The 18,874-nt window shown below is 42.7% G+C and overlaps 1 protein-coding gene across 2 annotated transcripts in view; it reads left to right on the top strand.

Moving 5' to 3' along the window:
• Positions 1 to 18,874, top strand: part of b3glcta (beta 3-glucosyltransferase a) — a 47,005-nt gene that overhangs the window by 5,346 nt on the left and 22,785 nt on the right. The window contains exons 2-3 of one of the 2 annotated variants that reach the window (XM_028961331.1): positions 1,142 to 1,188; positions 9,306 to 9,330. In XM_028961331.1, coding sequence (XP_028817164.1) covers positions 1,142 to 1,188; positions 9,306 to 9,330 — 72 coding nt within the window. Of the gene's footprint in view, positions 1 to 1,141; positions 1,189 to 9,305; positions 9,331 to 15,320; positions 15,742 to 18,874 lie in introns of those variants that run through there. The other variant, XM_028961332.1, reaches the window with a different exon arrangement.

Raw genomic sequence — 18,874 nt, 5'->3', positions numbered from 1 at the left:
CTTTGGACCAGCAGCTTTTGTTATAACACAGGAGAGGAACCCAGCCTTCAAACAGAGTTCCTCTCCTGTGTTAATTAATTAAAGTCATTAATCAGGAAAAAACAGTGAAAATATGTAGTTTCATTAACAGAGTGGCATGAAATACCTCTTAGGTGCAGTAAACATTCAATTTGTTCACTTTAATCTGAGCCAACTTCTGTTTTAAATGAGGACTGGTTGCAAAAAAGCAAATTTAGTTCTTAAATATATTTTCGTCTGTTCACTGGCTGTTAAATTTATATATAGTCTGTACAATGAAAGTTCTGTTATCGCCCTAAGAAATATTCTCCCTTATCTCATTATGTCTCATCGCCTTGCTCGTAATGTGGAGTACAGCTAGAGGCTTCATACATTAGTGGTGTAATTTGCATGGTGCTCAATAATTTAATAACAGTTCTGCCATGCAGTTGGTGAATAATACAGGTATCTTATCGCTGACCTTAGCCAGTGTGGAAATGTTTCATGGTTCAACTGCAATTAAAGTTTTATGATCCATATATGCTGGAGTCCCGCTGAAAAATTACCGGATTAATCATGAAAGATATTTTTTGTACATGCTTTTGTACATGCTTGCAACTGTGTGTACTGAATGTGTGTATGTATGTCTCTTAGTAGCTCAGTGTTTTATAAAGTAGTTTCTCAGTAGAAATCTGTCTGATGAACGCTCAGTGTTCAAAAAGAGTTAGCGTCTGGTATAAAACCTAACCCCCTGAACGAAAAAACCCTGCTTCTCCAGAGGACTGTAGCTGCATGTGTGCAAATCGACTGCTATGGAACTTCATCTCAGGCCAGCTTGCTTTTGATGCAACGTATCGATTGGAAATCCTTTCGAGAAGCTCCTCTTTCCTGTGGATCAATGCCAATGTAATTGGACCGCGACCTGAGCTCTAATTACAAATTTTCCTAGGCGAGTTAGCTGCTACGAAGACCAGTCTCAACATAAGCCCTGTCCGCCAACTCAAACTGAATCTGCACCCCTGAATGAGTTACAGATTGGCCAGTAACTAACCTTTCCATTTGCATCAGTCCTAATTTTCACTGATGAGGCTCATTGCTTGGCTATAATAGCAACTTAACATTATATTTTTCTCATTTCTTTCAGTGCTTTTCAACACTGTAAAAGGAGACTTGGGAAAAGATGCCTTAAAGGTAAGAATTAATCAATAATTTTGACCGTTATCACCTTGCAATTCCTTGCAATTTTTTTTTTCTTTGCATCTTTTCTAATTCTCACGCTTTTTACACATTTCTTGTCATGACTTGGGGCCAGAACGGAATGGAGGCGCAGAAGCGAGGCATGTTCTGACAAAGAATAGTTAATATAAACAAAAAAAATCAAACCAGGCCGGAGTCCGTGTACCATACCGCATGGCGGCACCCTCTGGTCGGCACCCTCGGGTCCCTTGCATCCCCTGCCACAGCACCGTCTGCATCTGTTGGGACGAGCAGGCCCTCTTCCTGACTGTCCCGTCCTCCACACTGGTATCCAGGGGGACCAGAGCCCTTTCAGAAAAGTGAGAGTCGGGAACCCTGGGCAGCCACGTTATTTGGCGACACCGGAGGGCGGCTTCTCTGCACTGGTGTGGGAGGCCGGCGGATGGCAGGCACATTCGTCTTGGCCTGCAGTGGGCTGTGCGCATTACTGCAGGTGGTGGTGGGCGTGTTCTGGAGGTGGATGGCGACCACTGATGGCTCTGCCGGCGCGGCTGGAGATGTTGGGGGGCGTGTGCGAGTAGCTGGTATTGGTAGATGGCGGGAAAGAGGGACACTCTCTGCAGCAGGCCAGGGTGGTAGTAGCCTACCGCACACTTGCCTATGAACCAGAAGACCCGGGTTCAAATCCCACCATTGTGTCCCTGAGCAAGACACTTAACTCTAAAATTGCTCCAGGGGGACTGTCCCTGTAACTACTGATTGTAAGTCACTCTAGATAAGGGCGTCTGATAAATGCCTTAAATGTAAATGTAAATGGGCGCTGTTACTGCCATGCCATCTGGCTGGCAGTAGGGTTGGTGAGTCCACGACTGGAGCTGGAGAGGTGAGTTCATAGCGAGGTAGGACCAGCAGCACAGTCACCCTCTTCCAACAGCTTACCCCCACACAGCCTTCTTCCTCCCCCTCGCTGTCCCCCCCTCTCTCTCCTTCATACACCAGGAAGTGTGGGGGGGAGACGCAGGGATCTTGACGTGTCAGCGTGTACGTGGTGGGGGGAGCATACCCTGCGTCATTCCACCCCCACTCTACGCCATCATCGCTGACATCAGCGTTGGCCTCATCCCTCCCAACCTGGGTGCGGTTGAGGATGGCGCAGAGTTCCTTGCTGGTCAGCACGTCCATGATTGTGTATGCGAACTTCATGTCGTGCTTCCACTCTTCTTCGACGCTGACCTCAGCATCGTCCTGCTCCTCCCACCCGCTTATCCACAGGTCGACCCACTTCCGGGTGCTGCAGTCCATGCTGGGGCTACTCACGCTCCACCTGAGCATTCACCATGGCACGGCCCCATTACACGGATGGCACCGTGTTCGCCAATCCACTCATCACTCTGCCCTACTCTTCTTCGTTTTCTCCTCCGCTTACTTCGCTTGCTTCGCTGTGGGCTTCCATATTCTTTCACGACTTGAGGCATGAAGGGAAGGGAGGCACAGAAGCGGGGCATGTTCTGACAAACAGAAATCAAATCAGGCATGATGGCTGAAAAGGAAAAACATAAACTGGCCCAAAGGTTTGTGTGTGGGTGTCCAGAACGACAGGAGCAACACAAAGGTAAGTAATGTCCACCTTAATGTGGCAGCACCTACTGGGTTCTTATGTAGTCCTGGTCCATCAAGCCTAACTGGTTTCAGCTGGGATGGATCGGGACTCCATAATCAGGTGCAGAAGCACCTGCTGTGATCGCCCAATGGCCCCTGGGCGTCCCATTTCTCAAGGCTTGCCATCCTAATGAAGCTTCATTTCTTGTACAACTTCGTTGCTTTTTTGTTCTCTCCCCTCCCTGTTAATGAGCTGATCAATGACTTTTTTTCTTTGAGCTCAAAACCTTCAGCCTTGTCTACTCAGCAGCGCACATCCACGCAGTTTCCACTCTCACCCGGCATGTCAGAGGCTGCCGTTTCGCTCCAGTCACACACATTGCTCACCGCTCAATAAAATATGAACCCAGTTCAGTTGCAGTAATTGTAAAGTGGGGCTGAGAACATCTGACATTAGGCATTTCAGCTAAGATGCTGAGAGAGCATCATGCACGCCCTGGAAGGTTTTCTCCCCCCCATTCACTCATGTCAGCCTTTTCAGCCTCCCCCGATGTTGGCTTCGCAGTTTATGTAATCGCTTTTTGATCTGGCTGTTATCAGTTTAACATGCTATAAAGCAGAAAAGGCACTCTGGCAAAAGCCCTCTCGCAGCGCAACGATCAGCCGCTAAGGCTAAAGCATCAGGACAGGTTCAAGGCGCACAATGTGCCTCTTTGCATTCTGCGAAGGGAGCGTGATCGATGTTTTGTAATTCAAAGCCTTCCTGTTGTCTCTTATGTATTGTTTATCCTATATTTTTTATAGGATGACTAAGATGACTTTGACACATCCATAAAGTATGCATTATGTTGCACAGGCATTTAAAAGAAGTCTTTGAACGGAAACGACGTGCGTGACGTTGCTGCTGGTGAGTGCAGCAGTGCAGTTCTGTGGAAATGTATTGAAGTTAGAGCTGCACTGCATACCCTATGATCTCCTATAACAAAAGCCTTCCATATAACTGTATGCCCAGCGAAAGCCAGCCAGTCCTTATTTGAGTGAGAAAATGCACATCTTTCATTCTTGTTATAATTGTTAAGAGTTAAATATGTGATTAAGAAAACGGAAAACAGGGTACAGAGAGAGGACTCTAAAAGGGTTCTAAATGAGCAATCATTGGAGTATCAGTCAGTAAGTTAAAGCATAATTGGTTCTAATGTTAGTGTTAATCAAAGAATGAAGTAAGTTTTACTAAATGAATTTCAGCCAATGTCCACAAAAGTAAATAAATCACGTGGATTTCAGGACTGCTTTCCCATCTAGTAATCTGAAAGGGTATTTAACGAAGATGGACTCACGGTGTGGCTCTATCCTCCTGTTCAGAGATCAGAAATGTGGCTTCACTTCACATCGATAACAGTTGCTGTAACAAATGTACATCCATGCCAAGCAACTGTGTGAACACAGTTCATTCAAAGGTCATGTTTCCAAGCAAAATAAGCGTAAATTTTATTGGCCAAGTAAGTGCAAGCACATACAAGGAATTTGATTCCGGTAGATGGTGTCTCTCAAGTACAGAGTAGAAAAACAACAACAATGTGCAAGGATGTGTGTAAGTGTTATTGTACAAGTTGTGGAATTTGTTTGTGCTGTTTATAAATAACTATATCTACTGAAATAAATAGACAAAAAAACTCACACCCCCAACTCACTTTTAACTCCTAACACTCCTCTGGGAGCCCACTGAAGTCACTAAGATAATGATTGATCCTGAAGATGACCACAATCCACGACAATGATTTGTCATTGTGAGATAATATTGTGAAGTGAAAGTGAAGTGATTGTGAAACACTGCAGCACAGTACACGATGCACACAATGAAATGTGCGCTCTACTTTTCAGTGACCTCAGTGGCACCTGGGCGGTTCGGAGTTCGAACCCACATCCTTCCAATTAGGGGTCCGCTTTCTTACTCGCTAGGCCACCACTGCCCTGCTGTGTGTCTTCACAGACTCTCTTATGCTAGCTGCATGGTATACAGGGATCTGTAAATGTGGAATGCGATAATTACAGATACCATGCTAATGGTGGTGAAATTACTGTGTTCTGTATAAGAATGGTTGTGCAAATTTTAAGCCTGTAATGTTCTATGGTAGGTGTAGCTAGAGTTATTCATTATTATTAATTATTAAGATATTGTTAAACAGTTTGCTTGGACAGTATTCCAGAATGCAACTATATTTCTGTACTTTTACACTAACAAATTTAACAAATGTAAGAGATCAGTGCAACATTTCTGAGTATTCAGCTTTATCGGTTCTATTCTGTCCTCTGTCCACAGCACCCTGAATGCTTGATGAAAATGAGAAAGATAAAAATCATATTATATGACCTTCAGTCAGCGGATCACCTCACAACAGAACACTGTGAAAGCAACACTTTAGACAATTAGTGATGATGCTGTACACCACCATCACCAAGACATCTAATGTGCATTACATTTATTTTGGAAACCTGATGTCCATCCCTCCAGTAGAGTAGAGAACTGAGAACCTGTAGGAACCTAAAGTAATGCTGGAGTGATTCTGGTGGCTCATGCAGCTATACCCCTTACTTGTCCATGTCTCTATGTTCGTTTATGTCTGTTGGTCATTGGTAATTTTCTATGCTACTCTGTCATCTATACATGAAAATCTATATCACGTCCCATAACACTTTTTTCCCCCTGCTAATCTCAAATACGTGTCGGGAATGAAATGAGGCAGCCAGACTGGTGCGCCGCATCACAAAGGGAGATGGGACAACAGGTCAAGACAGCATAAAGAGCTACCGCTGTTCAATCAATTGCCCTCAGGGGCACAATGCATCCTGCATACGTCCTGGTTCAGCATGTGAAGGGATGTTTGTCTCTTTCATTGTTATTCTGAGTGAAAGAGAAAAGGCACAAGGGACACATTAATTCTCAAAATGCTGTTGCTTCTGCAGTTCTCCACAGTTTTTGCTGATTTCTCTTTGACTTTGTGCTTTGTGGATGGATTTCTTTAACAAAGAATTGATAAGCAAAATAAATGTTTAAGAAAAGGTTGTGGATAAAGCACTAAATTTATTATTAAAATAAACAAATCATAAAAGTAATAAAAATAATATGACATTTTTATTATCTAATAATATCACTTTTAATTACTTTTTGCTACTCTTCTACCAATTAATGTAGTTTGATAATAGAATATTGGTGATTTGCAATTGATTCGCAAATGAAATCAGGACAAAAATGTTCTTCCAGAGCATGGTATGCACACTGCGTAGCAGAGCAGCTCTGCACACTGTTGTAAAATTAAACTGGTAATTAATTAAGTTAAACGTCTGAATCTAGGACTGGCTATGGTGATAATATACAAAATACAAATGGCCATAGAAATTTGTGGTTTCTGGCTGCACAAGTCAGTAGACTCTCTCATTTCTGGCACGGCACGTGCAAAGGACAGGGAACAGTCCTGAAAGGATCTGTGAACCAAAGGCTAACATGACACGGCAGGGCCAGTGAAGCACAAATGCCTTAGGTGTGTTCATAGACAGAGATGGGGGCAGGTAGTCATGATTACATCATCCAGGGGATAAAATTAGTCGAATTCAGAGAGATTAGCAAAAAAAAATAATAAAAATCTCAGATGGTGTCTCTTAAAACTCTGCTCTGGAAGCAATTAAGTCCAGGCTGTGATTGACCTTTTGTGTCCATTCTGATTGACCTTGAGACAGCCCATGATGCTGCACAATGGTGGTCATTGGGTTATGCCAAATTTCTCCTACCAACACTGTTTAGGGGGAGTTACAGCTAAAGTTTTAGATTTACGTGCCTCCCAGAAAAGCAGTTTCATCCGTCAAGAGTTTTGAACTGGACGTGATCTGTGTTTACAAGGTCTTACTTGGCCGATTTTGATTAGGATGGCTGAAGACCACACGTCAAGATGGATTAAGCGCTGGCCCTGTTTCATCAGCCGCTTTTGGGCATGCAGGTGGAACACACAGCTCAAGCGAAAGAAGCTGTGAGCTGCACTAAGTAGAAAGGCCTGGCTCTCACCGGATGGAGATGCAGATGGACGTGAACTGAACAATTTGCGAGCAGTCTTGCTTACAGCGAGCAACACGTTACAGAAAGCGACTCTCCCTCCCAGGAAAATCTATAAGCAATTAGACAGCGTCCCCCTTTATTTTGCCTCCACCAGCAATATGATGTGCCTTCGAGGCACCGCTGAGATGTCGTTTAATAGGTTTGAGGATGCAGTGAATGTGCAGGTTCAGTAATCCTTGACGAACTCCGACGTCTCTTCCTTCCTTTCTGAGTGCTGCTGAGTGCTGCCCCCCCCACCAACTCGCCCCCATCTGAGCTTTATTGCTTTGGGTTCTAAACTTAGAGGAATGAAATTGTGTGGGATTACACTGGAAATGAAACAGAAAGTGAAAATATTTTTTTTCTTGGATTGACAACTATTATCTATGTGTGTGTGTATATTTTATTAATCAAAAGTTGAACATCTGAAAGACCTTCAATCTCCCAAGTGAATCTGAAATACTTAAAGAGACTTGATCATGTAGTGATTCATGAATAAAGAAAAATGGACTTGACACTGGGCCGAATGCCAACACGGTGAAGCTAAATCTGGAGTAATGTGGTTGTTGTTAGAAGTCTGGACGTTTTGGACAAGCCGCTGCTGCGATAATGATCTCTGACTTAGACCGTATTGTCGTAGTCTTGCCGTGATGAAATTGGACAATTATTTTCAGATTGTGGTGAGAAAGAAACAGCAAATTCTTTTGCAATGGCTGTCTGATGAGAAAATGTGCTTTTGATGATGTTAGTGCAGTGCATGTGCCTTGGCGAGTGCAGGATATTGGCTGCTTGGGTTCGATGGGGTCAAGCTTGCTGGGTTGTATTGCACGGCATTCTTCTTTATTGTGTTGGGTTTGTTTTAGATTCCAATGGAGAGGGGAGTGCATTTTTGCTCCTTCCTTAGACCTCTCCACTAGCAGCGGGCGTGCTTCAAACTGTGAGGCCAGACACACACACACACACTTAAAGGGTGGGAGCAGAGGAGAGAATTGGGAGAGAAAGAGAGAGAGAGAGAGTGACCACTGGGAGACAGAGCAATAATTTGCCATTTCTCCTCCACTTGGGAAATGGTAGGAATGGAGGAGAAAGAGCAAATGAGCACTGTCAGCGCCCAGGCTGGGAGGGCTGGCGTGGAGTGGGGCAGGGTGCGGTGGGTGTTGTTAGTGCCAGAGTCCCCCCCCCCCGAAGGAGCAGAATATGACTCCTGCTGGTGTGCGAGGCTAACAGCTTCATGTTTTTGAGTGCAGCGCAGCAAAGGACAATGGCCTGTCCCCCTTTTAGTGAGGTGCCATGAAGCATGTGCAGCTTAAAGCACCATCTGGCTTCCGGAGGTGAAGCACGAATTCTTGTCTGATAAGATGTTTAATTATGTAGCACGTTGCCTGTGGTAAAATCCATGCTACATCCTGCAACACCACTAGGGCTAGTGATATAATTCTAATTATGATTTTTTTTTTACTATAGCATTGATTTGAGAGGAAGGGCATTGGAAATTTACAACAAAAACTTCTGACGAATTTCAGAAAACCTCACTCACTCATGGTATTTGTGAAAGATGCTCCAGGTATCAAGAGAATAAGTTAAGTTTGAAGGAGGTGGAGGTGGCTGTATCGCGGTAGATTTATTATTTTATATCCGGTGGCATTTTTGTGATGGTCATGATGGTCGGCGATTGACCCGAACAATGGGAGTCAGGGGGTCCCTCCTGTTGAGGTGTAATAGCCTGCCACGCCCGGGTGCGTGTGGATTTACGACTTGTTTAAATTGGGCCCTCCAAGGGCTGCTGGAGTTCGGCGGTGGAGTAATTGTTAGTCTAGAGGTACTCATAAATCAAAAACATCCGGCGTCTCTCTCTCATTATCTATTAATACTGCACTGTGCGGCGGAGGTGGAAGCGCCAGATAGTGCCAGCGCTCTCGACTCCCTTTCTTTCCCAAAGATGAAGTTCTCAATATATGAGGGCAAAAAGCAGGGTTTCTCCAAAGTTCCTGAAATGGTGATTGATTTTTTTCCCCCCTCCCCAGTCTCTCAGTGGTATGCTGGAAGCACTCCCTCTCAGACCTCCGCAGGGGAAAGAGACGATCTGCTCCTGGCACAAAATCCCCAAAAACCCTCAATTAGGAAAAGCTAATGACATGGTGAATCATGCATTATTAGTTCAAATAGCCCAGAGGATTTTTTTTTTCCGCAGTCATTAGCGTTTGGAAATGCACTGGAATGACAAACCTCTGCAGGAAAAACAAAGGAATTCCCATATGACCGTAAAAGTGCGTTCTCTCTTCTGCCTACACTTCACTGTGCCACACAGGGTACTGGTGGGACCCCATTATAGTCTGGAATGGGAAGCCTCTAAAAGGGCTTTTAATGATTATTTATTTGCCAAGATCACCAAGTCGTTCTCTTTCTCTGTTTCTTTTTGTTTCAGACCCACGATGCTGAAACTCATCTAGGTGAGTCCATGCCTTTCTACAACCTTTCTTTACGTCCAAATCGATCGAAACCCAGTTTGATGGCGGCGCGAGTTGCTTTTTCATTAATGTTTTGCAGAGACTTTGTGGAAGGAGCCACTGTGTCTTTTTTTCGATGGCAGTGCTAATTAATTTGGGCCACTGTTTGCACTGCAGTGTGTGTTCGGTGCAAATTAGGCTGGCCTAATCCGCCATGACACTCATCGAAATGAACAGATCAGAGGCACTTTACTTCAGAACGGCTAAGTGCACTTACTCTCGCCACAAACAGCCCTGTAGCCAGGCCACCCGGGTGACACTCACAGACATTTCGCCAAGATAAAAGCAGATAAACAGTTAGTCAGTTTAGTTTGCACAGTTAATTATCAGTGAATATGAAATGAGTCTTTGTGTGCACTCTTAACCGAAGGAAGCGCCGTCTGAGAGACTCCCCCCCTCCTGACCGAATGAGAATTCCAAACCAGGAGGGGAATGGAGGTAGCAGTCAAGTCACCGCATTAATCAGCATGCATTTGATCAGTTAAAATGCTTTGTCCTCATTCCCTCTCTTTCTCTTGTTTTTTTTCTGAGGATGAGTAACTCTTAGAAGAAATTGTATGAGCTCAAACGGTATTTCTCCTCCATACAATGGCAAACACTACCTATTTATTTAGCTTTCTGAGCTATTTGGAGCGAATGCTTAGACCTCGGAGGGCATCATCTGTGGGAGTCATGAGAAACTGCACAACACAAAATTCCTGTTCAACTGGGTCACCACAGAAATAGCTAAATGTGAGCAGAAAATGCCCTCTTTTGTAACACTGATGGGCCAGTAAATGCCCAAAGACAATCAGCATTCTTTTCCTTGGTCTGGATGATATATGCCAGAATTGATCTTGAAGCACCAGGGCATCTGCGTAGTGAAAATCATTGGTCAGTCGTGATCTGTCCCTCTGGGCCATTTAAAAAGGAAAAGGCTGACTTTCGGCCTTTGAACACTTCTCGGCACAAAAGGCTGGACCGGAATCGCATTATTCTTGATCACAGCCACTTTCCCAAGCCTCATACCTCTGACAGACAGAAACAGCAGTAGTAAAATGGTATCTGTCCAACAAAGCCATGTCCTCCTGAATGGCTGGGAGGCCCTCTCATTTTGAATAATGATATTGTTACTTTTTATGTCCATTATAAAAATTATTGTGCATGTATTTCATAATCTCGTCTGACATCCACCAATTCAATAAGTTGGCTTTCTTTTGGAATTAAAGGGGGTTGTAAATGTAATGGAAACTTAAAGCTTTTGTAATATAATGTCAATTTAATGTCCCTGCTGTAAAGGAATTGTGATTTTAATAGCTGTGTAAATGTGCATCAGTTCATCATATGTATATAATCAGTTACAAAAGGAAAAAAGATGTCTAAAATATTCAAGAAAGTTTCATTACAAAAATTTTGAGATTTGATGATTCTCCCAGTTCCATACTTACATGTGTGTATAATAAGTGTATAAATGATTTTTAATGCATGTATGGTGAGATCCAGATCTCTAGGTGAGTCAGATGGGGTGATGTTTGATAAGGAATGGAGAGCAAATTAGTCTATAAATAAACACACCTCGACGTGCGCGCATTGAGCCGAGCTCAGAATCGGTTGGCTTCACAATCTGATCAAGAGTACAGAATTAATTTAGAACAGTGCGTGCATAACATCATATTTACTTCTGGCCCAGCACCAAGTCATTAGAAGATCTCCACAATTGATCCCTGGGAGATTGCTGAGTGGGAGCTGACAAAGGCACACACCAAAAAAAACAGGCTTTTCCCTGCAATATGTGTCGCGTCGTAAGGTAGTCAAACACATTTCAGCCGACTATACATCTTCATCACGGTACTGTGGGAGCACTTGTCAAAAGTGCCCGGCAGTGTGCTGCGCTCAGAGAATGGAAAAAAGGAAAGGGAAGGAAAAAGCTTCCACCACCTTCCACCCACCGAATTCTCAGTCTGCTTCTAAACCTAGATGACCCACATTTTTTTCATGTTTTTTTTTTTCAGAACTACCAAATGCTCTGCTCTTGAGCATTAACCCAAAAAAAATTAATAGCAGCGATACAGAGGAATGTGTGCTTAAGTGCTTGTCCTGGGGTGTTTTTAAGCATCACGATCATGCAAACAGGATACTAGGGTCTGGAATCTGGAATTCCTTTAGATCGTGAATTATTGATGTGAAGAAGGGGGGTTTAAAACGGCCTTCAACACTCATCAGTCCTTAGCGGAGCTGTCCATTGGGATGCGGGCTGCAGTATTTGTAATGAATTTGATTAAACTGGCTGGCGGCCCCTCATAGCCCGTCTTCTGCTGGAGAGTCCAGCAGGCTACGCTCTGTGCATTACTGGCTAAGAATCGCAATGAAGCTTTTTTTTTTTTTTTTTCCTTTTTCCTCCTTCTGTGAGAATTGTGTCTTTTCTCGCTCACCTCCTGACTCTTTCTCTTGCACGCTCGCACCCGTCCTCTTCCTCTGCCCACATCAATCCTTGCTCGCTCCTCTTTCCCTGTCTTCTGTGAATATATTCATCTCTTTATCTGTTTTTTCCCCTTCCATCCCCATTCCCTCCACATTCTCATTTGCTTCTGCCTTTTCTTTGCTCGCCTTTTCTGCCTGGGAATCATTAAACAGTATTTTTGAAGCTGACCTTTCTGGCTGTATGCTGAAAGTTAAGCACGCTACACTGTCTATTGATCCCTGGGCCAAGCAATTAAAACAGCAACATGTATATGAAGAGGACGGGTCTGGCGTGATATAATTTTAGTCTCTTCTATGCCCAGGCACACAGCAGACCTTCTGCGAATTCTCATTTATTTGTATTTTTTCCACTGCTGGTTGCCGTGGACAGTTTCTTTGCTTCGTCTGGACAAAGAAGAAGAAAAGACCCCGCTGTTGCGCCTTGAGGAATTATTATTTCAGTGGGTGGGTTCTCTCTGGCAGTCATGGTTGGTTTGGTCTCGTCAGAACACTCTCCATCGATGCCAGGAGAGCTGAGAGCTTGAGAAACACCTTAGACTACAGGAGGGCAATGATGCGAACCACTGAAGCACAGCAGGTTCCAGAGCAGCGCAATAAGCACCAGGACGAGGGGGGGGGCTGGGGTGACATATCTCCTCATCTCTCTTGAAGGCTCACGGAGGAGAGCTGCACAACCATTACATTACATTACATTTGGCAGATGCTTTTATCCAAAGCGACTTACAGAGGAACAACAATCAAGTCAGGGGCTACAGAAGGATCAATAGAGTTCATCATAAAGAAGAAGTAAGGGGATATACACCACAGTGCTGGCAGTAGGGGGAAAAAATCATATTGCAATTACTGAGGTCAGTATGGGGAAATGCAATTGCGATCTAAAAAATATAAATGGTATTATGGAAACAGCAAGCAACATGTCACTGAACTGGACCGAACTGGTCCTGGCATTTATGGTCAGGTTTTCCTTGTTTTTGTGTTGAAACATGCGTTTGTGTCCTCCCTGCCCCGCACCACTGTGATACCATAACTAGAAATCCAATAATTTTGAGAAAAAAAAACTTTTTTTAATGAAATTTAAAGGTCCCTTAGTATGACTTTTTTTTTGCTTTTATAAAGGTCTTAGTGGTCCCCTAATATTATATGACGTTTCTTTCCTAAATTCAGCCGTCATCCAGAATTAAATTCACTTTTAGCCAGTCCCACAATGAGATTTCAGTGTCTGAGATTTCAATGCTAATGAGGATGAGAGAGGCGGGACGAGGAGGAAAGCAGCCTAAAGAAGTGAGCAGGCATTCGCAGTAATTATGTCATCAACACTTCCTGTGTGAATGAAAAAAATATTATTAACCTACTGATTCTTCAGAGTCATGCATGAATGAACTAAAAAAATACATTTGTGCTCATTTTTACATCCAATCACAGAGCAACTGCAATGCAATGGCATGCAATACCATGGACAGGATAGGGGAAGGGGAACAACTAATAATGTTACATTTTCATAATAAGGGACCTTTAAAACATCTTTGCATACAGAAAACTGTTTTTTGTTAAACTCATCATGCACCTTCACGTGAGACCTTGTATACTGGAAAGTCATGTGACCATGCACGTGTTTGGAAGCCCTTTTTTTTTCACCACATATAAAAAAATCGCAATTGCAACTTTATTTCTTCAAATGCAGTTCCTTTAGACTGGGTCAGGCTCAAATCGAATCAAAAGAATTGTATCTTGATGTGTCCAATTGTCTGAGTAAATGTGAATGGTTGTCATTGTGAAACACTGCAGCACAGCACACGAAATGTGTCCTCTGCATTTAACCCATCACATTAGTGAGCAGTGGGCAGCCATGAAAGGCACCCAGGGAGCAGTGTGCACCTTTGTGGTTTGAGATTTGAACCGGCAACCTTCCGATTACAGATCCGTTTCCTCATTGAGCATTTGTCAGGAACCTGGATATATCTGCTGGTCTCTTCACTGGAGTCTGCCAGTAGTCTGTGAGCTTGATTCAGTGTCTCGGTGAGAACAAACAGAAGCAGCGGCAGACGGTGGCATTGTACGACTGATACTGAAATACAGTATGTGGTTATAGTGGTATATTTGTGCAACAGTGGCCCGGTACCCTAACTAGGACAGCCTAACTAAGGTGAATTTAACACCGTCTGTGCTTAACAGGTTGACTGTGATAAGGTCGACTTTAACAGAAGGCCAGAGAAAACAGATGTGTTTTCGGTTTAGATTTAAACACCGAGACTGTGTCTGAGTCCCCAACACTGACCGGCAAGCTGTTCCACAACTGCGGAGCTCTAAATGAGAAGGATCTGCTCCCAGCTGTGACCTTCTGTACACTTCTAGTTGGATAAGAACAGACGATTTAGCTGTGGTTCGGTCTGTCTGTAATGCTTCTGTCACAGAGATCAGAGCTGTTTTTCATTTAAATGTCCAGGTTTGAAACCTGAATGGTTTGACCAAGAAGGTCATGCAAATAATCACAGAGTGGGGAGGGTTGGGAGAAAAGAGGGCCTCACAGCATGCGGAAATCTGTGGTGACATTCCCCCTCGTCTGTCTTGAAAGCTCGTGGAGAAGGGCTGTGCATCCACAGTGACAATTTTATTGTTCTCGGCTCAACAGGCTAATGGCCTTATTTGCAGAGTTCTATCATCCTGCGAATGCCAGCCTGTCATTTGTCACCATGGCTGCTGTCCCCGCCACCCGCCCAATTGATTTACACACCATTCTCTCTATTGTCTTTCCTCTGCTTTCCTCCCTCTCAAAAACCTTCCGCCTTGCCTGGGTGGCTTTGGATGCAGCACCAATTGCCTAGTCATTGCTCCAAATCAGTTTTGGGCAGAGGTTTCATGAGGTAGGTTTTATGAATGCATTGGTGGAGGTATCATTTGTAATCAGTGATTGAAACTACAAATCCTGTCGCGTGGACCCACTGTTGGACAGTACACCGCTTTACGGAAGTATTATTCCCTGATTACTGCTTGCAGATGACCTCTTGCAGCAAGGTGAATACACCCTGCCACACAGCAAAGTGTACCACAGTTGTAAGGAGAAATTCTTTACACTACCACTCAAATGTTTGGACGCACCTACTCTGTGACGTTATGAAGACCAAGATTTAGGTCATATTTAGTTTTAGAAAGCAAAGTATGCTTGATGAATCTGTCGCATCTTTTTAATTTCATGATTGCTTTGCTCACATCACATTTGTTATTTACAGCCTTCCGGACTGTCCACGTTGTCTAACTTAAGGTGGTAAAGAGACGCTCCATGCTTTGGCTTTTTTGCTTTTTTTGTTGTTGTTGTTCATTACATAACCTCTCATTTTTATTTCATAGTCCTGTGCCTTCCGTTTTTCCAAAAATTAGAAAAATGAGCCATTGTAGATGGCGAGTACATTTTATTCCAATCACTGTCATTTAAAGTAGTACCAGTAGATGGAGTGCTCTGAGTATGATGGTGCACATGGAAACAACCTTTAGATTTTATATTCCCTCTTGTGGGGCAGTATCATAGCAGTATCATAGTTCATTTAATGATGGATAAATGAATAAATTGGAATATACATGCAAATAAGATATTAAATGTTAAGTAGTCTAAATATATTATTACTAGGGATTAGGGGTGCAGCAGTATGTCCCACAGTGATTATTATCACAATCCCACCACATAATAACTATAAATAATTTTTTCAGTTAACAAATAAATTAATAAAGTGTATTTTATTTTTATCCGTTTTTACTTTTAAGTAGTGATTTTGTAACATTAACATGCAATGTGTTTTTGTGTCCCTCAAATGCCATAAATGCCTTATATGAGTATATGGCTGCCAACCCACTTGGCCACCCCCACCAGAGCTGTTAATCAGTTTGTTCACGCCTCTTGGGGTGAGTAAACAGTTGTTTGCAATATTCAGCGTTTAATGCTTGGCATACGTTGGCCCACGTAATATTTTCTTCGCATAAATAATATTTCACAAACAAACCATTAGCCTAGTTTTTTATACATAGCATAAAAGTAAAAATAATACATATCAACTGTTATCTTCATTTGACATGTCAAAAAGAATTTGCGGCTCCACAGTGTTTTCTTTTTTTGTAGAAAACAGGTACAAATGGCCCTTTGAATGTTAAAGGTTGCCGACCTCTGCCCTAGGCCATGTATCAAGAAACATGTACACACATGTAAAGTGGGCTTTATGTACAGTACAGGCCAAAGGTTTGGACACACCTTCTTATTCAATGTGTTTTCTTTATTTTCATGACCATTTACATTGTTAGATTCTCACTGAAGGCATTAAAACGATGAATGAACACATGTGGAGTTATGTACTTAACAAAAAAAAGGTGAAATAACTGAAAACATGTTTTATATTCTAGTGTCTTCAAAATAGCCGCCCTTTGCTCTGATTACTGCTTTGCACACTCTTGGCATTCTCTCAATGAACTTCAAGATGTCGTCACCTGAAATGGTTCTCCAACAGTCTTGAAGGAGTTCCCAGAGGTGTTTAGCACTTGTTGGCCCCTTTGCCTTCACTCTGCGGTCCAGCTCACCCCAAACCATCTCGATTGGGTTCAGGTCCGGTGACTGTGGAGGCCAGGTCTCCACTTTTTGTTAAGTACATAACTCCACATGTGTTCATTCATAGTTTTGATGCCTTCAGTGAGAATCTACCAATGTAAATGGTCATGAAAATAAAGAAAACACAATGAGAAGGTGTGTCCAAACTTTTGCCCTGTACTGTACATTTACAAGTTAAGGGAATCCAGCTGCTACATTTGGAATGATAATGCTATCATATGGTCAAGAGACATTTTTATTTTGCTAGAATATCTATGCCTCAGCATGAGCAGTGTGTGAGTGATCCAGCTTGAAGATTATCTTCTTAGACTTAAACCTACTTTCACCCTTCACGGCAGCTGTGCAATGTTATAATCTCTCGGTGTCTCTTGTGCACTTGCAGTATTCAACCTCTTTCACAAAACTTCCGATGTGCCAAACTACAATTCAACCTTTCTCTCACAGACTGTGCATAGTAACTGTCTCTCATAGCGGGTCATAGGAGAGTCTATTATTATTTAAATTATTTGTCTAATTATTTATTCAGCTTTATTTTAAATGTGTAAGTTCAACAAATGTGAAAATAAAATTAGATATTTATTTTTTATTTGCTTTTTGGCCAAATAATAAAAAATAAAATAAAACTGAAAATGCAATCAGCCAAGAAAAATTAGGTACATCCCTAATTAAAACCTCAATTAAAACATCAACTGTCAATCTATCCATATTTAATGACATTTAAAGTGCTAACGGCTGATGTTATTATTCATGCCCACGTTGGAGGAACTCGGGTTTTGATGGCCATTTGGTGGCTGGAACACAGAAACCCCCACCTTCTCTGTCATTCTGACATACACAGAAGGATTGCCCAGGGGTGACTGCTCACTCGCTCTGGCCCGCCTCTATGGAGAGTGTTTTCATGTGTTTGTGCCAGTCGGCTGACAGTACAAACATGCATCCTCAGTGTCTCCTGTTTTTAATGCATTACAGTTGGTGCACACAAACATCATTAGCACAGCGTCCAGTGCTGCACAGTTCTGAAAGGAAAATGTTCTGTGAAAATTAGGGATGTAAAATTTTTGCATAGAATCAGTCATCTGTTTAGTAAACAACCATATTTCATATGCAAAGAATAAAGTAAGTAAGTTCTTTTAAACAACTTGTTTTAGTTGATTTTAGTTTAGCTGCAAATGCCAATGCTGCTATAAAGTTATATATATTATATGTAATGATATTTTTCATAATGAAAATATATTGCACTTCTGTAACAGTAGTTGGCTTATATCTTTATGAACTGTTGAACACAGTGTAACAAAATGTAATATCATGTAGTTGCCATATAACCTGTACACCAGACCTGACACTAACATGTGTAATACGACCCTATGATATTGCTATAATGTAAAAGTAAATGTGTGATTTTCCATGGTTTAGGTTCTGCACTAGTGAATGGTAGACGTTTTTATTGCATTTAATGCAATAAAAACACAGAAAACAGCTTTTAACCATATAAATCAACTTCAAAAACACACATGGATTAGCGGAGATGAAAAGGTTTTGAGTGTGTCACTCAGGCAGCTAAGAACACTTCAGAAGTGGTAGTGCACATCAGGGGGTCACCATTCCCACACAATGCACTCACACGTACTTTCTTATGCAAAAGATTCACATTACCATATGTGCATGCTAGGCAAAAGACACACCCAAAGGCTCACTCTGGGGCTGAAGTAAAAATATCCCCTTTTTCAAACTCTCTGCTGTACTACTGAAAAGTGCAGAAGTCACTTTGTCTTCTGTCAGCGCACAGAAACACGCAAATGCACACCTGCCATTGTTCAGAGGCGGGGTGCCGTCAAACCAAGGGGAAGGGGAAATATGGCGGTGGAGGGAGCACGCTTTGTATGGGAGAAGCATATGAGGAGGCGGTTCCTGAATTCTCCTGTGCCTCGTTCAGAGCAATATTTCTGAGGGTAGATACAGTCCTTTTATCTAGCGGCTTTGCTTATGCAGAATACTGAGTGGCAGAGTAGATGGCAATGGCGTTGTGGACTCTCGAACTTCCTGGATCCGTAATCAGACAACACTTATTTCATCGCACGGTCTTTGTTGGCTTCCTTTGTCTCTGTCTCACTCATGCTCTTTTTTTTTTTTTCTCCTTCTCAGTGTATCATGAGAATGCCTCTTGGCCAAGAAAGCTTGTAGAGACCGCAGTGAAACCCCTTCTGTTTGTCATTGAGAAGTGCTTTGTGGTGACTTTGGCACCTGAGGTGCTGCTCCAAAAAAAATGCTGCCTTATAATTCAATGGATTTATCGATTCACGCCTTTGCCCTGGCAATGGCTAGCATCAGCCAGCTAGGGGACATAAAAAGTGTGCTTTTTCAGCTCGGGTTCTATATTTTATACTGCAAATAACGTATATTATCTGCAGAATGCATGAGGAGCGGACAAGATTGAGATTA

This window comes from Denticeps clupeoides, chromosome 19 (genome assembly GCF_900700375.1).
Source record: "Denticeps clupeoides chromosome 19, fDenClu1.1, whole genome shotgun sequence".
Taxonomy (NCBI): Eukaryota; Metazoa; Chordata; class Actinopteri; order Clupeiformes; family Denticipitidae; genus Denticeps; species Denticeps clupeoides.
Note: the sequence above shows the minus strand (reverse complement) of the source record. Positions and strands in the feature narration are given on the sequence as shown.